This window comes from Macaca mulatta, chromosome 6, assembly GCF_049350105.2.
Source record: "Macaca mulatta isolate MMU2019108-1 chromosome 6, T2T-MMU8v2.0, whole genome shotgun sequence".
Taxonomy (NCBI): Eukaryota; Metazoa; Chordata; class Mammalia; order Primates; family Cercopithecidae; genus Macaca; species Macaca mulatta.
In genome coordinates this window covers 179,367,178-179,391,649 of record NC_133411.1, presented here as the reverse complement: position 1 = coordinate 179,391,649, position 24,472 = coordinate 179,367,178, and the positions used below count along the sequence as shown (strand labels likewise).

The window sequence follows — 24,472 nt, the reverse complement described above, 5'->3', positions numbered from 1 at the left end:
GGCTTGGACTGATATTAGAGCTCTGTGCTGGGGCTACTTAGGAGCAAGGGAGTTTTGGAGCATGGGGAAGGGTCACCCAAGCCAGCCTTGTGATGAGGGAGGGACAAAGGAAGCATCCCAGAGAAGGTGATGCCTGTACCAGGTCCCAAAGGACAGGAAGAAGAAGCTAATCAGGCCGGGTGTGGTGGCGGCTCACACCTGTAACCTCAGAACTTTGGGAGGCAGAAGCGGGCAGATCACCTGAGGCCAGGGATTCAAGACCAGCCTGGCCAACATGGTGAAAGCCCATGTCTACTAAAAATACAAAAATTAGCTGGGTGTGGTGGTAGGCACCTGTAATCCCAGCTACTCAGGAGACTGAGTCAGGAGAATGGCATGAACCCGGGAGGGAGAAGTTGCAGTGAGCTGAGATCGCGCCACTGCACTCCAGCCTGGGCAACAGACAGAAGGTATGGGTGAGAGGTTGGGCAAAGGTGTCCCATTAGTGGGCATAGGCTGAGCAAAGGCAGGGGGATAAGAAGCAGCTGATAATACCTCAGTCTTCTCCCCGATGTCACTACCTGAGTTTTATTGGTGACCCTCCAAGTCCAGCAAATCTCCAAAGCCCAGAAGGATAGGTCTCCAATTAAGGATGGACGTAATCTGGGTGCAGTGCATATTTGATACGTACAGGAATGAATGAGTCCCTCTCATGGCAGTTCCAATATGGCCTGGAAAGAACAGAAAAGCCCAGACTGGAACCCGACAGGCCTGAGTTCGAATCCACCCCAGGCAAGGGCCTTCCCTTCCTGTAGCCTTCCTTTCTTCATCTGCAGAAATGGGCTACTGCGTAGAGTTGATATTGACAACATAGCTGGCATTACTGAGTGTGTAGTAGGAGCCAGGCACTGTTCTAAGCACTGCTGACTGCTTTCTCACTTCACAGTCACAGCATGTAGGTTGAACTTTACAAATGAAGGTATTGGGTGCCCAGAAGGGTGACATGAGCATGGCCAGGTCACACAAGTGCAAGGTGGAGGAGCCAGGTCTCAATCCCAGCCACAGGTGAAAGTGCCTAATGACCCTGAGCACACAGTGGGGTCCCGCGATGTGAGGCTCAGTAACTGAGCCAGAGCTGGCACATGGTGAATACTGGAAGGGAGGTTGTAAGATGGCAGACATGTCGCCCCAGGAGAGCAGCCTGGTTGGTGCTGGCATCCTCAGCAACCCATTTCTCTGGTGACCCTGACACAGAAGCCCCGTGCAGCAGTGTGGTTTCTGGGCCCAGGACGCAGGCTGGGAGGCACAGTTAACATGACCTGAACTAACACCCTCACCCTTGGCTAATAGAGATGTCAGAGACAGAGTCTGGAATTACTTCCTTCAACCAGGTGGACAGTGCAGCATCAGATGGCTCTGCCCACCCTCACTCCCACTCCAGGAGAAGCGTCCAGAACACTCGTGCCTGTCCTCAGTTGCCTGGGAAGGGGCTTGTCACCATGTTTGGCTGGCACTGCAACACTGCAGTCTGAGTCAGAGAAACACACGGCGGGAAAGGTCACAGGCTCCCAAATTAACTAGAGGAAAAACTGCCAATTGGCAAAGATGTACACAGGGTTCTCACGGAGGTCTTCCTTCCTCTGCATTCTAGGGAGGGAAGGCAACGGGATTATGCACAAAGATGGGTGCCCTACGTGCATGATAGTGCTTGGTTCTTGCCGTTTTTAAATGTTGGTTGAGCCTTTGCTAAATCTCAGGCACTACCTAAGTGCTTTAATGCAGATTCTATCCCTTATCCACACAACAACTCTATGGGGCAGGTATCAAACTGAGGCTCAGGAAGGTTAAGTCACTTGCCCAAGGTCATCTGACTACTAAGTGCGGGAGTAGGGGTGAGGACCCAGGCAGCCTGCGGAGTGCATGCTCTTAGACTTTCTGCTAGAGGCCTGCAGCGACAAGGTGTCACCCACGGACACAGCTGTTTCCAAAGCCCAGGACAGCTGGCTCCCAGGTATGGGTTCCTTCCACAGATCCTGGTCTCAGAGCAGGGACCCAGTAAATGGGGTGCATCAGGCTGAGCCCAGGGCCTGAATCTTAGGCAAAGTTTCCCAGGCCTTGTGCAGAAGTCCCCTCTTAATGCCACCGCCGTTAAATGTCCTCTCCTCGGTTTACCCTGGAAAGCTGAGTTGAGTTGCCCACTTTTCTCCTCCTGCTCCAACCCACTTCTCAGAGTCAGGGGTTTGGTGGGGAGGAATCCCTCACACCACTGGAAAGCCCTGAGAGAACTCAGAGAACGTGATCACTCGGAGGGAGCTGTCTGCTCCACGCCAGGGCAGCCGGGCCTCAGAACCAAGAACACTGGGCTGGGTCCTGGGGTGGCCATGAGTAAGGCCCTCCTCTCTCAGGACCTGTTTCTCCCTCTGTAAAATGAAAGCATGAACCAGTTTAAACTGAATTCCCACCCCACCCCACACCACTCCTCCACCGCCCACGCTTGGATTTCACATTTTGTGTTTCCATCTTGGGGCAGGCAGCAGACAGTTGATAAGACGGCCACTGTGCACTGGTCATGTTCTGAGTCTTTTCCATGAATATGTCATTGAATCCTCCCAACAACCCCATGGATGGGTTCTGTTATTACTATTATTTCTATGTTATAGACGGGAAGAAAGAATAACAGAGGGGCCGAGTGACTTGTCCCGGGTCACACGGCTAGCAAGTGACACAGCTAAGATTTAAACCCACACAGTGTAGCTCCAGAGGCCAGAACATTCACCCTTGTGTTCCTCCCTTTCACACATGTATGTTCAGGCTCGGCAAAGCCACACTGGACATGGTAGAAGTGCATGTGACGTCTGATAGGGTTGGGTGTCACAAGCAGGGCAGGGGATGCAGCACTGGAGCACTGGCAGCTTGGGAAGGGTCTTCAGCACAGTCAGAAGGGGCCAAGTTGGTGCTGAGAGTGAAGGAAACCATGGAAGGAGTCCAACCATGGGAACAGGTAGCCACATTTACTGGAAGACATTGGATCTGGAGGCAGTGGGAGGCCGGTCCCCAGGCGATGAGGGTGGGGAGGCCAGGGAGGAGGAGACCACAAGAAAGCCAGGGCAGACCACAGAGCCCGGATCTGGGCTGTGCCGGAGGATGGGGGAGCTGGGAGGAGAGGCAAGAGCCAAGGCACATTTGTTGTAGAACTGACACGACCTGGCTTCGGATGGTGCACAGGGAGTGGCAAAGGACTTGCGGGTCAGGACTCCTGGGTGCCTAGTAGAGGTCTGGGAGGATAGATGTGTCTGGCTGGGAAGAGAATATGGACTGAGAGACAGACTGGGGTAGGAGGAGAACAGCTCAGGTTGGAGTGCAACGGGCTGGAGGAGACATGTGAGGGAGATGCCCAGCATCCATTTGCAGATGCCAGGCTGGAAAGACGCTTGGTGTCATCCGCAGATATATGCTAACGGGCAGGGGTGGATTGTCCCAGGGAGGTGACAGGTGCAGGGAGTACAGAAGAGGGATTAGGTCAGAACTCTGGGAACCCCCTCCTGTAAGGGGGTGGGTGGAGAAGAGAACTCATCAACTCCCTGCCTCCCTTAGCTTTACGTTTGCCATGTCCTGGCCCAGCCAGGTAGGAGTCTTAGGAGGAGGAATGATTACCCTCTTCTTTCAAAGTCGACTCAGAATCAGCCACTGGCTGCAGTTCCGGAACCCTGCCTTTCTGCTCTGGCACCAGCCCAGGATTCTCCAGCAGGCTCTGAATCGTGTAATTATCCATGCAATAATTATGCCTGGCAGAAAGCATCGGCTTTCCTGGGGGAGGGCTTCCCAGAGCATCGCATAGCAGTCCAGCCACCCTCAGCCTGCTCTGAGGACAGCTCTCTACAGCCCACGAGATCGGGAGCGCAGTCCCTGGCCGAGGGAGCTGAACTGTACCTTGGGCACCTGTCAGGCTGTCTCTTCAGGTGGCAGGGTGGGGGAGGGGGAGCTGCCCACAGCACTTGCTTGGGCTTCCTGGATGTACAGCCCATCTTGACCTGCTCCCACCGGCATGCTTCCACCATCTCCCACAGCCCTATTTATGACCCAGAGGGAAAAAATCTATCAACTCGGAGCAGTAGCTAATCAGTTTACTCGGTTGCCTGGGGTCTCCTGATGTAATTGTAATTCCTACTAAGGCACTGGCGAGTGTCAGACTCATTTCAACAACTGCTGCAGACGCGATCATCAAAGCTCCAAGATTCCTTTGTTCCAAGTCCTATTCAGAAGCGGCTTGGGAGGTCCACTTTAGAGGGAAGACTCTAAGCATTGGAAATTTTTTCCACTTCCTCTCCTTCCTGCCGCACTCTTCCTTACAGAGATCAGGGAAAATCTGCCAGAATGTCCCAGTGCAGCTGGAAACAGACCCAGACCCCTGGGGTGTGGATGTGGCTCCCAAATGCCCACGGGCTGGCCAGAGAAGCCTCATGCTGAGGCAGGAATGGTGCCCCAGGGAGGCTGCTGGCTGCGTCCCAAAGACCTCACAAGGTGGCATTTACCTTGGCGAATTCCCCAGCCTCTGGCAGTGAGCCTTGGAGGCTTGGAAGCCTGATTTTGCTGGCATACCCAGCAAAAGGGACTCATCTGTCAGGCGAATACTCCCATTAGCTCAGATCATGTGACCAACATATAAACCACAATGAGAAAAGCAACTGCCATGCAGAACAAGAATGCTGAAGTTGTCATGCCTGGCATTGTCTCTCCCTGAGGCAGAGCTGCCTGGGGAGCACATTGCAATAATGTTTCTTGGTGAACCCAGACTCATCGGGATGCTGGTGGAACCACTCAAATGTTTAATGGCAACAGGCTCTGACCATCTGCTGCAGGCTGTCCTCGGGAGGGAGGCAGCTGACATCAGGATTACACAGGCCTTGTCCATGGTCAGGGCAGGGCTTCCCTGGACAGGCTTGGTGTGGACCCTGCCAGTTAACCTCTGGTCCCTGAGCTGCCCTGCTCTGTGCCCAAGATGACCACATAGCACCTGGGCTCAGACTCCTAGGCCAGCTGGGACTCCACCCAGCTGATCTGGTGCCCAGCCCTGAATTGCTGCTGGTAGCAGGCCTGACTGTGATCTTTATACTATATCATGTGCTTCTCCAAGACTAGAGTTGTTCCTGGACCAGAGACCACATTTTCTGCTCCCCTTTCACCTAGATGTAGAGGAGGCCTTAGGGCTGGGGGAGCAACAAGATGGAAGGAGGCTGGGTCCCTGAGTGGCTACATGGAAGAAGGCTACTGGCTCACCAAGAACAGTTATATGAATGATAAAAACAATTCTATGTGTCAGTCTACTGCAATATTGGGGTTTATTTGTTACATCAGCTAGGGTTACCCTAAAGTATGATTGTTCTAGCCTAGGTCTACCTCCTTGAGATTATGGTTGTCAGCCAAAGGAGTGCTAAATCTTTGGAAAGACTTCAAATTTATATTCAAACACCATCTCTTGTGTCACTCCCAAAGGTGGCTGATAGTGCATGCTGTGTATGGATTTTGCTCTCCTAAGTTCTAACTTTGATTCTCCTTGTCCCTCCCAGATGTAAGCTGATATTACTTGGAGATCCCTAGCCACAGACATGACATTGCAAGTGGGATTCTGAAAGTCTAATGATTTGTACAAATCAGCACACAAATGACTGAAATAGTCTTTCACTCTGGAAGAGGAGTTTGAACACACACATACACAAACATAGAAACACACATTCACAAAAGCAGGTGGGAGACAGAGCAGAGAGACAGCCTGCACTGAGCAGATGGAGCAGTGAACATGGGCTTGGTGAGAACTAGAATGCAAATAAACTTCATCTATCTTCCATGTCAGCTATGTTCAACTGGGAGTGACTGCTTGAAGCATTGTGTTAAGAAAGATTCTGAGGTCACATTCTAGCTCAGAATAAAAAAGTCTCATAAGGAGGGATCTGTGTTTGCCATGGCTGATGGATATGGGAGGGATAGCACATGCCAGGCAGTGTCATGCTTGCACTAAGGACTAGGATTGTGGTTGCAGAGGAACCTGTATTTATCAAGTCTGTTGCCTGAGACCCATGGGCTCACACTGTAACAATTGAAATGTTGTTAATCCTCAAACAGGTGTCTGTTATGGAGCAGGCATTTACATATACCTTCTCAATCAAGCCTCACAGCAACCCTAGAAGGGGGGTGTTAACTCTGTTTTGCCGACGAAGGATCTGAGGCTCATACAGAGTAGGTGACTTATCCAAGGCCACAGGCCTAAGAAAGGCAGAACCAGGTTCCTGAACAGCACTGCCCGGCTTCTGAATCTGTGCACTTCACCATTATGTGGAGCCTTCCCTGAAGGACGTGGTGTCTGGGTTGAGAAGGGCCAATGCATGTCAGCCCCAGAGTCCGGCTGCTGAAACTGACAGCAGAGCAATGGTGGGCGAGAGTGAGGAGAGGTTGTCTCCAGGGAAGCTCAGGCGGAGGTAATGCAAACACCAAAATGTTTTTGAATTGGATCTTCCTACAGCCTTTCTCTGTCTCTCAAGTTGGTTTATCGTTCCCCTAAAGTTTTGGATGACAGCCAAGAAAAGGAGGAAGAGAAGGAAAGAGATGGAAGATTCTTGTGTTGTCAGTTCCTATGATGTGCAAGGCCCCAGGGAGGGACTGTGGAGCTGGCAGTCAGAACTGGGATTCAGTCTACCTTTGCATCAAGTTGGCTGCACAACTGAAGGAAACAGCTATCCTGGGCCTCAATTTCCCCAAGTATCAGATTGAGCTAATACTAGGTAGCAGGTGTAGAATCTCTGAGACCTAAGGGCACAGACGGGCCTGGGTTCTGATGCTGTCTCTGTATTTAGCAGCTATGTGACCTTGCGTTGGTCATCACTTCTCCTCTCTGAGCTTCAGTTTTCTTGTCTCTACAACTGAGACAATAACAGCCTCTGCTTCATAGGACTGTGTGACAATTAAATGAGATAATTTAAGGGTAGTGCCCAGCACAGTGTCTGACGTATACAAAGAAAGCATGCTTCATCCCTCACACACACGCACACACCAAACACCCTTTAAGGAACTCCTCCTGTCTGACACATAGAGTCGCAGGGTGGTACCAGAAGCTTGGCGACAGCTTGCCTCAGTTTCCACCCTTTGCAGATTGCATAGGGCGCTTTGTAACCTGGAAGACATTCTGCCTAGATTCTGTTAATTTCTTTACGCTTTCGCTCACCCTCTGTCTTTGCTTGAATTCTTTGTACCTGATTTCTCTTCTACCTCTTTCAACAATAAGAACAATAACAACAATACAAATGACAACAACCAATTAATTTTGTCTCTGTGGAGGGCTTGCTATGGGCAGGCAGCTGCTGCCTGCACTCCACATGTTTACATTTTCTTCCATACTCTTATTACGCATCTGCCTCCCTTCCTTCCTCCCTTTCTTGACTTTGTTCCAAGATTTGGGGGAATAATAAATCAACTCCAGAGACAGATAAAGGCTGCAGGCAGCTCTAATCCAAAAATCACTTTGGTCTTTCCATTACCTTCTGTCCTGTGCTGCCTCGGAGACAAATTCCCTCCCTCACTCCATTTACACTTCATTTTCCATCCTCTTCCCAAAGAGCCAATGTGGTCAATATTACTAACCTTACTGGACACAAGAAGACAGTAGGGCTCAGCAGAAATACTTTTCTAGGGCCACAGAGCCAGGGAAAAACAAGTCTGGGATTTAAATCCAAGGGTATTTGGTCCTCAAATCGTATTCCTTATTCAGCAGAACAGCACTTGAACCCAAATGCCTGCAGGCCATCTCATCTATCTTGACAATCGCACTGGCACCATGTGACTCATTCAGAGGACACTCTCAGGCCAGAGTGCCAGAATCAGGGGGTTCAAGGTGAATCCAAACCACACATGTTCTACCTAGGAGACTCACAAAGTCTCCAGTCTATCATTATTGACCCATCTATCAGCTCAATGTCTCCACTAGTAATGGAAATAATAAATGATACCAATATTAATAGCTGCTGCCATTAACGGAGCCCTCACTATATGCCACACCCCTAAAAACCATGAGAACCTTATAATGATGGTGTGAGGATTATTCCTTTTCCACACACAAAGAACAGAGGCTCTACAGGTGCCTCTGACTTGCCTAGAGCAGAGGGTGGGTGGGCTGTGGAGGCACTGGCACCTGAAATCACTTCTGTAATCCCTCCCACTATCGGGGAGGACTTGCTGCCAAGAAGAACACTTCCAGAGCCAGGACATGCCTCTCATTCCTGCCGCACAGCAAGGTCACTGAGGAGGGAGGCTTGGACTCTCCAGAAGCAGCAGGCGGGAGAGACCGTTTTCCCCACTGTTCCCTGTGATCGGTTAGCATGGAATCTGGATAGAACAGGCCCTACCTCTGAAGGCAAGGTGGTGGGTACAAAGGGCCGGGCAGGCTGATGTCTGGGGGCTTCCAGGGGCAGAGTAGGTGCTAAGAAGTCTTCCTGACCTGCCAGGTTATCGAATTGCTCATGCTGGCGATGGTGTTAATGCAGGTATATTCTGATGTGCCTGATATCCCCCGCGTTATCTTCAAAGATGAAACATTTAACTCTGATAAGTTCATCCAAGAGAACAGCCTGTGTCTTTCTGCAAGTTCATCCCTTCATTTCACAAATATTTATTGAAGACTTGACGATGTACGAGCCACGGCACTGTGCTACGTGCTGGAATGCAAATGTCAAGAAGGCAGCTTACATTAAAATGATTCTGAAAGTACCAACCAGGAATAAGAGAAGAAATCTGGAGGCATGTGCTGATTTGTCTTATTCTTTCCTAGTTTTGACAAATACACCTGGGGGAATTCACGTTCTGGGGGTTGGAAACCCTTCTGTGCAGCCCAGTCAAAGAAGATAGTTTGGACAAAGAGAATGGTTGCCTCCAATTCACCAGTGCTGTTGACACCACTACCACCATCATCCTACCAACAACACTACTACTCACATCACTATATCATCACCACCATCACCACCATCAGTCCTTCTGCTACGATCACCACTGCCACCATCACCACCTTTCATCACAACTACCATCACTACCACCATACCATCTCCATCACTATCATTACGACCACACCATCGTCATTACTATTATCATCATTACCACCATCACCATTGCCACCACCAACACCTCCATAACCACCACCATTATATCACCATTACCATCATCACCACCACCACCACCACCATCACTACCATCATTACCATCATCACCATCAACATCTCCATAACCGCTACCATCACTGTCATTACTACCACAGCATCATCATTATTATTATCATTATCAGCACTATCACCTTTGTCACCATCACCACTATCACTATCACTGTCACCATCATCACTACCACCACCACCATCACTACCACCATTACCATCATCACCATTACCACCTCCATAACCACTAACATCACTGTCACTACTACCAGAGCATCATCATCATTCTCAGCACCATCACCCTTGTCACCACCACCACTTCCATAACCATCACTATCACTTCACCATCATCACACCACCATTGCCATCATCACCATCACCACCTTCATAACCACTATCATCACTGTCATTACTACCACACCATCATCATTACTATTATTATTATCACCACCATCTCCATCGTCACCACCACCTCCACAACCACCTCTATCACTACCACCAATACCATCATCACCACCACCTTCATGATCTCCATCACTACTACCATCGCCATCACCATCATCACCACTCTCACTATCATCACCAGCACCATCATACCACCATCACTGTCATTACTACCATATCATCATCATTACTATTATTATTATCACCACCAGCTCCGTCATCAACACCACCTCCATAACCACCGCTATCACTACCACCAATACCATCATCACCACCACCTTCATGATCGCCATCACTACCATCACCATCACCATCATCACCACCGTCACTATCGTCGCCAGCACCATCATACCACCATCACTGTCATTACTGCCATATCATCATTACTATTATCATCATCATCACCATCACTACCACCATTACCATCGTCATCATCACCACCTCTATAACCACTACCATCACTGTCATTACTACCACACCATCATCATTACTATTATTATTATCACCACCATCTCCGTCATCACCACCACCTCCATAACCACCACTATTACTACCACCAATACCATCATCACCACCACCTTCATGATCGCCGCCATCACTACTACCATCGCCATCACCATCATCACCACCATCACTATCATCACCAGCACCATCATACCACCATCACTGTCATTACTACCATATCATCATCATTACTATTATCATCATCATCATCACCATCACTACCACCATTACCATCATCACCATTACCACCCTTATAATCAACAACATCATCTATACTATAATAATCACCATTACCACTAATATTGTAATCCTCCATCATCATCATCATTACTGCTGTGAAGCCCCTACTGTCATTACTGTCACCAACACCTCTGCCATCATCAACAATATTATCCCTTGATATGGTTTGCCTCTATGTCCCCACCCAAACCTCATGTTGAGCTGTAGTTACCAATGTTAGAGGAAGGACCGGGTGGGAGGTGATTGGATCATGGGGGCAAGTTTCCCCCAAGCTGTTCTCATGATAGTGAAGGAGTTCTCATGAGATCTGGTTGTTTAAAAGTATGTAGCACATCCCCCTTTGCTCTCTCTCTGTCCTACCACTATGTGAAAGTGTGCCTGCTTCCCCTTTAGCCTTCTGCCACAATTGTAAGTTCCCTGAGGGCTCCCCAGTCATGCCTCCTGTAAAGCCTGTGGAACTGTGAGTCAGTTAAGCCTCTTTTCTTCATAAATTACCCAGTCTCAGGTAGTTCTTTATAGCAGTGTGAAAACAAATACATCCATAATGTAATAATTACCACCACGAATAACACCACCCCCATCACCACTGTCACACCGTCACAAGCATCATCACCACCACTATTATCAAAATCATTATTATTGCTATGACCATTATTGTCATCTAATACTGATCCGCACCATGTATGCACTGCCTTATAGCTTACTAAACACATTCATATTATCTCACTAATGCTCATGACAATCCAATGAATTGATACCATGATTGTTATTGTTTAACAGATGAAGAAGCTGATATGCAGAAAGGGGCTAAACAATTTCTTCAAACCACACAGCTCCTAAAAGGTAAGCTAGGATTGACCTTCAATTCTATTTCACCCAACAGACCATCAGCTCTCTTCATCAGCTCTAAGTTGTTATGGAATGGCCTCCAATGTGCTATGTTTTTGCACCATGCCACAATCTTTGATGTTCATATCATGTGAATATGCTGTTGGCGAGTGGGGGAGGTCCTCAAAGTCATGCCCAAGTTTCTCTGCCACATGAATTCTAATTAAGGAATCCCAAGTCTTTGTGCATCTCTGTGAAATATCAGTTCAAGTCACCAAGTACCAGTCTTTTGCCCAGAACTGTCCTGGGATCCTCAAAGATGCTCAGAAGGGAAGAAAGAAAGATCCAGGTCTCTGAGGAAAGGTCACTCTTGCTGGAGAGTCAAGCATGTTTATAGGGAATGATGATAGAACAGTACAAGGTAATCAAAGGCTAAATCATGGAGACAAATAGTAAGTTCCTTGGGAGAGGAGAAGGAGGAATCAAATGTAAGCTGCAGTGATCATGGGGAGACACTTAGGGGGACAAGGCTGGCGGTGAGAGGGCACAGTCTCTATCCCTACTTACTCGGTGCTTTTCTCATCCTTGCTGTCCACTACTTCCTAGGACCTTGTCCCACTCTCCTGAACGTGGACAGCCTGACTCTGCTCCTTGCCTCCCACTTCTGATGGCATCTTCTTTCTGTTAACATCCTCCAAGTCACAAGCATACAAAACATCACTGACATTTTTAATTCCTTTCCCCTTCTTGTTGCCTGCCTCTGTGACTTTGCTCATCCTGTTCCTTCTGCCTAGAACTTCACTAACCTACATTCCTGCCTGGGCCAACCCCTAGCTCATTTGCTAAGCTCTAATGCCACCTCTTTCGGCCACCTTCTCTAATTCTCCAGCCCCTGCCCCTCAGATAGAGGTGCTTTCTCCCTCCTCTGAATCCCCACAGTGTTACATAATCTATAATGTCCTCTAGTTAAACGCTCAGGTTCAGCCTGGTCCAGAGATTCAGCATGCAGGCACTGGAGGCAAACCATCTGGTTTCGAATCCTGGCTTGTCCACTTATGAGAAGTGAGACATTGGACATTTGCTTATGCCCTCTAGTCTTCAGTGTCCTCATCTGGAAAGGGTCCAGTAATAGTGCTCGCTTCCTGGGGATACTGTAAGGCTTACATAAAGTCAAGCTGCTAAAGTGTCTAGCACGTAGCATGTCATAGATTTGCTGTTAATGTAATTATTATGACCAGAGAGAAGTTCCTTGGGGACAAAGACTGTGTCCAACATAACTCTAATTTTCCAGCAGCTTCTTCTTCAGGGTAAGGCAAATGGGAGCTAGAATTGCCTCTAGCAGAGGCTACATGATATGGACCAATGTACAGAGTGGTCACTTAGCAAGGGAAAAACCAGGGAGGGCAGAATGGTAGCACCAGGTGAGAACAGATGCAATAGGCAATTGGGAATGACAGAGGGTCCCTGGGAAGATCAAGACAAGATTCAATGCTCATTGTAGTCCCAGGTTTTCCTACCTCCTCTTATAATGCACCCTGAGGACATATCAAATCATAAGGTGCTTCTAGGAAATGAGTGAGGCTTGCATTTGGAGTGTCAACATCAAGGGCTTTGGAAGTGGCCAAAGCTGGTGTGAACCCTGTTCTTCCACCAGGCATCTGGGGGACTTGGGGCAAGTCACTTCTTCTCAAGCCTCAGTTTCCTCATTTACAAAATAGGGGGATCAGTGCCTGCCTCTCACAGTGTGAGATTTCATCTGTTACATGGGAATAATTGTACTGCCTACCACATAGGGTTGTTGTGAGGATTACATTAGTTTAATGTACCAAAGGCGCTTAGAGTGGTACTTGGCACAGATTGCTATATAAATGTCACAAGGACTATTTAAATGTTATGTTTGTTACTGTTGTTATTTTGTCAACACCTTGCACAGTCCTTGGCATGCAGCTGGTGCCCGATACAGATCGGTTTTTTCCTTTTCCTGTCTGGTTCCAGCTCCAATGCTGAAATGCCTCACAGGCACACTCAAGAGATGCTTAAAGCACTAGCAAAGTAGAGGCATGAAAAATTGCGTTTTGAAAGCATATTTTATTTCAGAAAAGTCACTAAAGTAGTCAACATGGGAAAAATCCAAATTTGGCAGACTTCCTTAGACTTATCTTACTGTTTCTCCTTTGAAATGCCTGTGTAGCCATTGGTGGGGCAGGGCAGGGTGGGGTGGTGGTGGGAGGACCTGATCATTTTAGTGTTAGGGCATACAGGGCTTACAGTCCTAATCAGCCCAGGGCTGGATATATGCAAAGGGGGAAGGAAAGAAGGGGAGCCCCTTGCTGCCCTGACTTCGATGGGTGGAGAAGCCTCCTGAAGACACCCCTGCTGAGTGCACGATTTGGACATCTGGAAGAGTCATACATGGGCGAATCCCAGAGATGGAGAGAAAGTGCAGCCTCAGTCACACGGATGCAAATGTGCCAGCTTCCCCAAGGCAGCTGGGAGCTGCATGGTCTCCACCAGAACACTCCTCTCACTCTGGGTCCAGGGTTGGCATGGATGAGGAGCTGATGGAGCCAAGAGGAGGCTGTCATTTTCAGTTCCTGGGAGCTGGGAAACTAGCCGTCACTGCTCAGCCTCTTCCTGGGGCTCAGAGGCTTGCTTGTCCTGGATGTGCCCTCCAGCTGCAGGCAGGAGCCCAGGTGGTGGAGTGCCTCGCAATCAGATCCGCTTCAAGTACTTGCTCGCTAATCACTAGCCAATCAAGAACCTCCCTGAACCGAAGTTCCTAGTCTGCAAAGTGAGAATAATAATGAAACCACTACAGGCCTCCTACAAAAATAAAAAGATTGCTTTTTTGGGGGGATCCCCACCAACAGAGAGGTCCTACTAGACCCCCTGGAAAAGGCATTTGACTTTAATTCTCCAGGCCCGGCCTGTGTCTGTTTAGACTCCTACTTTGGTCACATTTTCTGGCTTCAAATCCCACACAAAGGCTCTGCGTGTAAGCCAGGCTGCCAGCCCGCTCTGGGATTCTGAACGTTATCAGTGAAATCCATTATGCAGGTAAGTCTCTAGTTGCGGTCCACACGGCTCTGTCCTGCACCCTGTTCTGGCCTGTGTTCTTAGAAGCAAGTTAGATAAAGACCTAGAATGCCTCCTTATCATATCTTCAGGTAGCAGAAAACTTGGAAGTGTAGCGAAGATGACAGCTGGTGGAATCAAGATTCAGGATCTCACTTGGCTGGAATAACATTTAAAATGAGTAAATTAAAACTTAATGGGCATACGTCATCCTGCACTTTTTCTTTGTTGTTAAAAAGAAAGAGAGAGAAAGAAAGAAAAACAGACAAGCTTGATTGCAGAAATGCAAATCTGGGTTTCTGACTTCACAACGTCTTATATGAGATGACCAGGGCTGGGGTTCAGATGTCAGGCCTGACACTTGAGTTATGTGATTGTGGGCAAACCATTCACCTTCTCTGGACTCTATTTTCTTATTTGTAAAATGAGGCTTAAATCAGAAGTCTTCAAAGTCCTCTTCCAGCTTGATATATAATTTTGTATAATATAATACATATAGTTCCATTATCTGTGCTTTAGGCCAGTATTCCTCAGACTTCAGTGGGCATATAAACCATCTGGTGGTCTTGTTAAAATGCAGGTTCTGACTGGTAGGTCTGACTGAGTTGAGGCCTGGGACTCTGTATTTCTTTTTTCTTTTTTCTTTTTTTTGAGATGGAGTATCGCTCTGTCACCCAGGCTGGAGTGCAGTGGTGCAATCTCGGCTCACTGCAACCTCCACCTCCCAGGTTCATGCCATTCCCCTGCCTCAGCCTCCCGAGTAGCTGGGACTACAGGCGCCCACCACCACGCCTGGCTAATTTTTTTTGTATTTTTAGTAGAGACAGGGTTTCACCATGTTAGCCAGGATGGTCTCGATCTCCTGACCTTGTGATCCGCCCGCCTCGGCCTCCCAAAGTGCTGGGATTACAGGCGTGAGCCACCGTGCCCAGCCGGGACTCTGTATTTCTAACAAGCTCCCAACTGATGCTGAGGCTGCTGGTCTGAGGAGCACACTTTAAGGAGCACAGACCCAGATAGTAATAATTTACCTTTAGTGCATTCTATGTGCTGACCGCTGCATCTTACATGCATGATTGCATTTAATCCTCATAACAACCTGGGAGGGAATTACCAACAATATCCTCGTTTTCTAGATTATGTAGAGATGAAAGTTCACAGAAGCGAGGTAACCTGTTCAATGTCACACAGCTAATGAGTTGCAGAGCCAGGATTTGAATTCTAGGTCTGCCTAACCAGGAGTATATGCTCATAACAACCATACAACATACGCAGGTGATTCGGGCCAACGTGTGGCTAAGGAGAGAAAGGAAATGAACGGGATAGCAGTAAGGTACTTGCAAATGTACTAGCAAGCTCTTGTGTTTTTTTTCTTAGCAGTAACAACCACTTGTAAACCGACTGACCTCTCCTTGCCCACCTGGACCATGTGAAAACTCTGATCCGGGTCCCTAGTTCTGAATGTTTGCAATTCTAACATACTTGGAGGATATTTAAACACTCTATCTTCACTGACAGGCAATGATGGCTATAACAAAGGGAGAAAATTTTAGTTCACATAAATGATTAGAGCAGAGGAGAGACGTTTAATCCTATTAATGAATTTGCTAATTGGCCTTTTGCCCCCAGTCATTTCATATTCAGGCTTCCACAGCATCAGATTAAAGGGAAATAGATCTAGGGGGAGGCGGGGTTGGGATGGCGCTAAAAGCGTTTTGCTCAGGGCCTGCACGTAGCTCAGTTGTTCCATGTGGCTAATGAGGTGCTTCAGTCTATCCTTGAATGTCCCCAACATCCATGCACCCGTTTTGACAGTTTTTCTACTCAGGTCCCTAAGGTTCCGGAGGCAAAGCCAGGAGGAGAGGAGGTTAGTATGGCAGTTAGAAGCTCAGGCTCTGGCATCAACCAGAACCAGGCTCTGAGATTCCTAGGTTCTATGACCCTGAGTAAGGCACTTCCCTTTTTAGAGCCTCAGGTTCCTCAACTACAAAATAAGAACTGTAACAGCATCTTGTCCTCCAGGGTTGGGGTTAACAAAATAACACAGGAAAGAACTGAGCAATGTACCTGGCACTGGGTGGAGGACATAGTGATTTGGGCTAGCATTATTATCCTCCCTGGCGGGTAACCTGCATTTTCATACCTCACTGTTGGGAATTGCTTTTACCATCTAAAGTTGACAACTTCCCTTAGGAATCACCAGAGAAACTGCTTAGGGTGCCAGTGACCATGAATATAGTGGCTCGGGATCTCAGAGGGCTGGAATCAGAGGCCACAGCTCAAAGGGATGGGGAGATTACCAAGGGTAACACCGTCATCATCCAGGTGGAGCAAGGCAGAAGGAAGGGGCCTGCCCTGAGATGGGACAAAAGGCGGCAGCAAAGCCAGCACTGCCAACTCACCTGGTGTGCATCACCGTGTTCACTTCCTTCTTGGCCCTCATGCTGCCCTGTAGGGAGACACTGTCCTTGTCCGCATTTTTGTTTTTTGTTTGTTTGTTTGTTTGTTTTGAGATGCAGTATCGCTTTGTAACCCAGGCTAGAGATTGCGCAATGGCGCAATCTTGGCTCACTGAAACCTCTGCCTCCTCGGTTTAAGCGATTCTCCTGCCTACGCCTCCTGAGTGGCTGGGATTACAGGAGCGTGCCACCACACCTGGCTAATTTCTGTATTATTAGTAGAGACGGGATTTCACCATGTTGGCCAGGCTGGTCTTGAACTCCTGACCTTATGATCTGTCCACCTCGACCTCCCAAAGTGCTGGGATTACAGATGTGAGCCACCATACCTGGCCCATTGTCCCCATTTTAGAGAGGAGGAAACTGAGGCCTAGAGAGGCTCAGCTATGAACCGAAGAAAAGGAGTTGAATCCCAAGGCTCTCTTATTTTAATGCAGTGCTCCTAACCATAATGCAATCCTACTTCTAGCTTTCTGATTTGAGTGGTATGTGGTTCCTACTTCCCCCCACCGCACCAGTGAAGCTTTTAGTCTGGCCTTGAATAACAAGATTTAATCCAAAGTACTACTCCCATGGCTGGGGTATGGGAAGCTAGCAATATCCCAACTGACTGCAACTACTTCCAGAAGGTGACCTATTTAAAATACTACCGGGAGGAAAGGGAAGCATTTAAAGAGAAGTTTCTCTGGAGGCCCTAGGACTCTTAGGCTCTCTCTCTCTTTTCTAAAAACTGCTCCTTCCCTGCCTGATGAATGGGAACATCAGCTCCAGGGCCATTATGCAGAATTTTGCAGAGCTTCTCCCCAGGAGCAGACCTGGATTCCTCATCTGCACCGCTGCATTCCAGCACCACTCAGAGCCATCGAGAACGCACACTCTGGCCCATCCATCCTTACCTCCGTGCCGCCAGCATCCATCAAGTCTGGATGCAGTGTCAGGCCTGACAGAGGCCCTGGGATAAGACTCAGTCCCTGAAAGCTAGTCAGAGAGATAAATGTGTAAACCCACAATGACAACCTCATAGTGTGTTCAGAACTGTAGTGAGGGGAAGCAGCAACAGCTATGAGGGAAGAGAGAGGGGAGAGATGTGCTCTGCCTGCAGAAGCTGGGAAAGGCTTCCCAGAGCAGTGGCATTAAATGGGGCCTTGAAGGCTAAGTAGGAGTTGGCCAGGTGAATGAGGAGATGGAGGAGGAGGGAGGATGAGGAAGCCAGAGTAGATCTTAGGCAGAAATGACAGCAGGGAAACAATGCTGAAGGACATTTGTGGGACTGGCTAAGTGAACAAATGAACAAGTGGATAAATATACAGATTCTGATCTCACCCAGGCAAGGCAAGGGTGAACCTGAAATATAAGGGAAGACAAGGGGACTCACCATGAGTCAGTCTCTACTTTTCTTTCAGCAAAAGAGTGAAAACTTAGACATCTCCTCACCTTCTCCAAAGATGCTATACACCTACCAGTATCCAAAAAATTACCAGGACTCTTCTTGACTGAATTTATATTTTTCAGCTTTGGAGAACATGACTATCAATGCTCTTTGTCAAAAGATAGTTTTTTAATGATAGCCGTTCTGGCACTTCATCGTCCATTCATTTATGGACATATTCATTCATTCATGCAGTCATTTATTCCATCATTCTTTCTGTCATTCAGTTGATAATTCATTTGTTTCTTCATTGATTCACTCCTTTACTGCTTCCCCCATTCATTCCATCATTTATCTTTTCACTCATTTGTTAAAGCATGTGCTCACTTATTCACTTACACATTTACAAAGCATTCATGGAGCAAGGCCCATCCACATAGACAAAGAGATCTAAGCCTTGGCCCTTTTCCAGAGACGAAGTCAAAACAATCCCACTGATTTTAGGCAGTAAGTCCTTCCCCTCTATCTTCTGTTCTTTTCCATCTCTCTCTTTCTGTCTATCTTGAGCTCCGCTGAGCTTCTTCTGGGATTGAGGGACCAGAACTCTGCCTGGTGCTGGACGTGGGTTCCTCATACCTTTGTGATTATGAGGGGAGTGGGAGTAGAATCACTGTTCTCAGCACTTTCCTGCTAAATGGTAAACAGATTCGGTACATTTCATGGACAAAGCCAATTCAAAACCAGCAGGCTGAATAACAGAATTCATTCCCGGTAGAGGGCTGGTAACTGAAATTCCAGCGGGAAACTAACTTTTCCCACAGGGTCTGCAATTCTAGAAAATAATGGAGAGTGGCCAACCATGCCATTGTTTATAATTTCCTCTAGAAAATTTTTTATTAAGTACCTACTATGTGCACAGAACCAAGCAGAGAGTTGTGAAGGATGAGTTAGATGAACTCCTACCCCAAGAACCCTGCCCTCTGGTGGAGGGGAAAGGGGGTTAACATCTTCACTGATTGTCTAATTCCAAACACGATTGTGAGTCATAAGAAAACGTATGCCTTAAAAGAATACGGGAATTCGGATGGGAGAAGTCACTTCTCTCTGGGGCTTGGAGAAGGCTTCCTGAATGTGGAAACTGCTGAGTGAGGTCTTGGAATGTGCATGGAATTTTAACTATTAGACAAGGTAGCAAGGGGTGGGGTGGGAGAGTATTACAGAATTAAAAGGACAGGCAAAGATGCAAAGATGGGTAAAGACCAAAGCACAAACATTTCTATAAATCAGGATTCTCCTTTTGCAGATAAAGAAACTAGCATTTACAAGCTAAAATGACTTGCCATACAGGACTATGTGACAACAGGACCACTGCTTCTCTATGCCTTTCTGTCTCTTGTCACCCTCCCAGATCTTTAGGTTGAAAATACTGCCTTGACCGATAAACCCTAAACCCAGCCTCATCAGGTGCACTCTGCTTTCATAAGTTCCCTGAGGTGCTCATTGATCTAGGAGCAAATATGGGACTATTAGGAACATTCCCATGTTTGGCCCTATATTAACCAGTACCATATTAACTCACCACGTGGCCTTAGTAAAAGCATCTGATAGCCATGGAGTTCAGTTTACTCACCTATGCTATGACTATTCTGGAGATCCGAAGCTCAGCCCTTTCAGAAAGTTCTGCATGCTTGCACTCGGTCATGGAGGATTTCTAACTCAGCCACCCCTGCAGTGTGGGATTATTTGCTAGTAGGCAGTTCTCTATTGAGATGGCCTTGATCTAGTGATGTTGTCCCTAAATTCTCCTGCCCCCCCTCGACAAGCCCGGCAGTTGCACCTGTATGGTCCTCCTCTGGTTCTCCTCAATGCCCTAGCCTGTCTCACTTGCCCATTCAAGGCCAGGAGCAGTGTCCTTGGTGTGTCATGCACATGCAAAACTGCTAGAGCCAGAAATTCTATCTGGGACTGGGATGCAGAGGCTGAATCCCAAAAGCAGGGCTCTTCTACTTTTAATTAAAGACACACAAAGATCCCAAACAGAGAGAAGGACAGGAAGTGAACCTGAATATTTTTATTCAGTGGCATGGCTCTTAAATTACTTTAGATTTCTGTTGCCTTTAGAGAGCTCTCTCTGAACACCAGGTTGGGCTGGATATCTTCTTGCAGCACTAATCATGCAGAGTTTTTGCCCCATTTAAAAACGATGTATGTTTCTAAATTGTATTATCAAAGCATTCAGGATTTTAATTGAGCAGGCTTTGATGTTTTCAGGACAAGCCACAGAGTAGAGGTCAGTGAGGGCTGAAGCAAGGGACGAGCATCTGTGTGCCTGGGTTTTTGGTCCTAGTTATCTGGATAGGGCTGGATAAGGTTTCCAGAAATGAGCTGTTAAGACTCTCAGATGTACTGCCTACTTGGAAAATGGCCTTACTCTGGACGTTTGGAAGCCCCAAACAATAGAGCCACAAATTGAATAGTACCTAAAATTTGCAGACCACTTATAGCTCAGAGCTGTGCTAAATGCTTGACTTGCATGATCCTTGAAATCCACACAACACAACAGCTATTTTAAGATGGTAACTACTACTACCCCTGTTTTATAGTTGAGGAAAACAAGGCTTAGTCATCCAGCTAGTAAGTGGCAGAGCCTGAATTTGAACCCAGCAGGGAGACTGATTCCTGAGTTGAAAAATCCCAACTGCTCTCTTCTGATCGCTTCTAATTAGATCTGAGCCTCACGTCTCTGAGATCATAGCAGCAGCTCCGGTGAGAGCATCAACCACAAAAATATTAGAATTTGAGAACCAAATGGAACCTGAGGAAATGCCTAATGTGAATTTCTCCTTTTACAAAGAAGAAACTGGGACCCCAGTGGGGAAAAGTGACCTGGCCAGGATAGGATCCCTGACCACTAGCCTCCCCAGCCAGGACTCCCTCCAGGTTTCCAAGCTGCTTCCCATAGAAGGGTCTTCTGCTGATTAGCATTCCACTGTGCAAGGCAGTGAGATGACTCTGCTCCGGGGGCAAATGCCTGGGGGAACATATGCAGCTGGACCCCTGGACAACTCACGCCAGTGTCACAGGCTTTGTGCAGGAAAGGCTGAGTGCTCAGTGCTTTGGTAGCTTGTCTTGGGAGTCCACCCATTGGCCCCGAACCTGCCATGAGTCTCAAACAAACATTGTTGTGAGAGTTAAATGAGAGTTGTTGATAAAACACCTAGCACTATGGCAAGCACATAGTAGGGGCACACTAAATGCTAGTACCCCCTCTTCTCTTTCTTTGAATCTGAGACAGAAGCAAAGACCTTTGTACTTCGGGAATCCTGCAGGAATTCATCCAGGGTAAATTCCTGGATGTTTGGGGCAGGAGAAGGAAATGGTAGACAGCAATGCCTGAGCTCTTACTCTTTCCCCAGCCCTATGCAAAGAGCTCCGTATTCATCATTCATTCAATTCTCACATCCTTACAACAACTTCCTCTGGGTCCCTGGTGGCTGCAGCCAACACAGAATATGAAGCCGAGTCCCCCCTTCCTTGACTTCCTACATAACCAGTTTCCTTCCAGGAAGTAGCATACGAATTTTATGGATGAAAACCTGAGGCTTAGGGAGGTGGGGGGACTTGCCTAAGGTTCCAGAGGCAGGGAATGATAGAGCTGGGATTCATACCCAGACTCAACTTGAATCTAGGGCCTGAGATCTTTCTGTGACACCCAGCTCCCAGGAGAGCCACAGGCATGCAAAATATTTAAAAACAAGCCCCTGACTTTCCTGTCCCCACAGTCCCCTGGCCTCTGAGACCGCATGGTGGCCAGACAGGTGATGAGGGAGAAGACCTAGATTTGGTGCTGAAAATTGTCTCCAGTCAAGCAGCATCCCAGGATCTGCAAGAGGTGAGGCTTGGAGTGTCAAGGCCTTGGGCTGAGCTTTGCAGACCTGTTCTGGTCAGGACTGGTAAAAGGGCAACCAGTCCTTTCCTTGCCAGCAGGACATGTAACTCAGCTGGACAAATGGGTCAAAGCCTCTTCCTATGTTCTAGGCTGTAAATGTCAACCCAGCTTCAGCACCTAAGATCTGCACCCAGAGATCGCTTTCCTTGGGGCTCAGCCAGCCTGATGCTTCTGGGATCTAGGCCAGAAGCTGGGACCCCTTCTTCTAGGGGGTTTCAGGGACAGTTTACTTGCGTAGATCTCTGTGGTTCTAACCAGGGTGAGACCAACCGCGTTCTAAGAGGAGAAGGGGTCCCTTACCCCCATTGCACTTCTACTCACTATCGGGCATATAGGGTAGGAGCTGTAACTCCCACCTGTATCCAGGATGGGGGCTCCGATGGTAGAACTTGAATGTTTAAGTGTCAAAGCTACTTAAAATCTTACCGCTCATAGTGACATTCGAACATTAAACAAAACAAAACCCATCATTTCCCGTTTCCTAACTGCTTCCAGTCTCTTTATTCCAGCAACTAACTTTCGAACTGCTGGTAAGGAGACCTGCATTGTCCTCCAGGGCCCAACACACTAGTTTCAACTTCATCTGGACCCATTTGAGGACTCTCTCACAGGTGGTGAGATCAGCTCTGCCTCGGCTGGGGACAGGTGGTGATGGAACAGCGTCCAGGCAGAAGAGACTCCAGGATATTATGCTTTAAATCCTTGCTGTAAGCTCAGCTCCCAGCCAGCCCTTCACGGTTGCTCCTCCTGACTCCCGGAGCCACCAGGACATAAGGCCTGGGAGTTTTACCCCTGGCAGTAGCTGATTCCTTTTGGCTTGCAGAGGTTTCGGGGGTGCAGACAGAGCACTCTTCCTGATGAAGGGACTCTCAGGTCTGTACCTGGCATAGCCGCCTGGGAGGAGTGTGGGAGTGTGGGAGCACCCTCACTGAGTGCTCAAACGCCAGCTGTCACACACACTTCCACCAGAGAATCCGGTCACCCCCACCTGTGAACGTGCTTCTTCCTTCGGCTCCCAGAGATTTCCCCAGGAGAAGAGTCCCGGCGCCTGGTGCCCCAGAGGGGTCCAGTCGCCGATGGGGCAAACGTCCACTCTGGCTCCCTCCTCTGGTGTTCACACCAACCCTCCCACCGGTTTCTCTCTCCTTTGGATATAATCACCTGTCCGGGCTCCTGGTGGAGAGGGGAGTCCGGACTAAGGGAGGCAGGTGGCACACCCCACCTCGGCGCCCAGCACCCCCAAACCCAGACAGGGGAACAAAAGGAAGAAGGAGGTCGCTTACCTTTCGAGGGTCGCCTTTGTTTGGTTTGCAGAGATGAGAAGGTGCCCATGACGGCCCCCATGGCGGCGAAGACTTGTGTGCGAGTTGGGACCCCGGGCCCTGCCCCTCCCCTTCCCTGGAAAGAAATCCCCGTGGTTTGTCTACTCGGAATTGGAGGAGAGAAAAGCGACCGGCAGCTCGCCTGCAGCTTGGTATTCAGCGAGCGTGGAGCCGAGGCTAGGAGGTTTCTGGATTCCTTCTTCAGCCCGGCACATGCAGGGACTCAGGGCTAGCTGCTCCCCGCCAGCCTTCGGAACCGCTTCCCCGCGCGAGGACTCGGCCCGGCCGGTTCCCTCGCCCAGGGCCGAGGACGGTGCCCTGAAGCCTGCCTGGCACTGGACACGGGGCCAGCGCGCCCGCCCGGCCAAGGCTGCCGAGCCAGCGCCGCGTGCGGTGCGGGAGCCGCGGTCCGCCCGCCCCTCCTGCCGCACGCTCGGCTCCCCTCCCGGCGCTCGGGCTGGGTCTCGGAGGGCCGAGTACCAATCATGAATGAACAGAGCCCGGACCGCGCGGCGCGGAGCCACAGCGCGCCCGCCCGCTGCCTGCTGCCTGCCGCCAGCGCTCGGGGCGAGAGTCGGAGCCGCGGAGGGGGCGGCGGGCTGGCAACTGCGGAGGGGCGGGGCGGGGGCGAGGGCTGCACGGTGGGGGCGGGGGACACCCGGCCCTGCGCCCTCACCCTCGCGCACCCTCATCCGCCCGGGGTCTGCGCGGGACCCCCAGGAGCATGCGACCCTAAGAGACAGATCCGGGGCCAGGTACCTGGCTGATGGGTGCGGTTCAGGGGGCAGTAGGTTGAGTGGCCCCAGGGAGACTCTGTGTGTGTGTGTGTGTGTGTGTGTGTGTGTGTGTGTGTGATGTGCGCGCGTGCGTGTGTGTGTGTTCCTGTGTGTGGTGCATTGTGATTTCATTTGACTTCAAGGGAAATCTTATTTAACCCACTGCCTGAACTCATGGGGAGGGGGAAAGTCGGCCCCACCCAGAAAGGGGTGAAAAACACATCCAAATGGATGGTCATAGCAAGAAGGTGCCGTCCTGCTCCACGGGTCCTTGAGGGTTCTGCAGAATTCTCCCATGGCAGGGCCCACCTTCTACTGACAGGAAGTTGGGGAGGAGAA

At 49.0% G+C, this 24,472-nt stretch overlaps 1 protein-coding gene across 2 annotated transcripts in view; it reads right to left on the bottom strand.

The window, feature by feature from the left end:
* The window catches only part of KCNIP1 (potassium voltage-gated channel interacting protein 1), a 232,720-nt gene extending 208,787 nt beyond the window's left edge, over positions 1-23,933 (bottom strand). The window contains exon 1 of one of the 2 annotated variants that reach the window (XM_028849912.2): positions 23,319-23,933. In XM_028849912.2, the coding sequence (XP_028705745.1) occupies positions 23,319-23,379 (61 nt within the window). In that variant the 5' untranslated portion in view covers positions 23,380-23,933. The remainder of the gene's footprint in view (positions 1-23,318) is intronic. The other variant, XM_015141392.3, reaches the window with a different exon arrangement.
* Between the last annotated feature and the right edge of the window lie 539 nt (positions 23,934-24,472).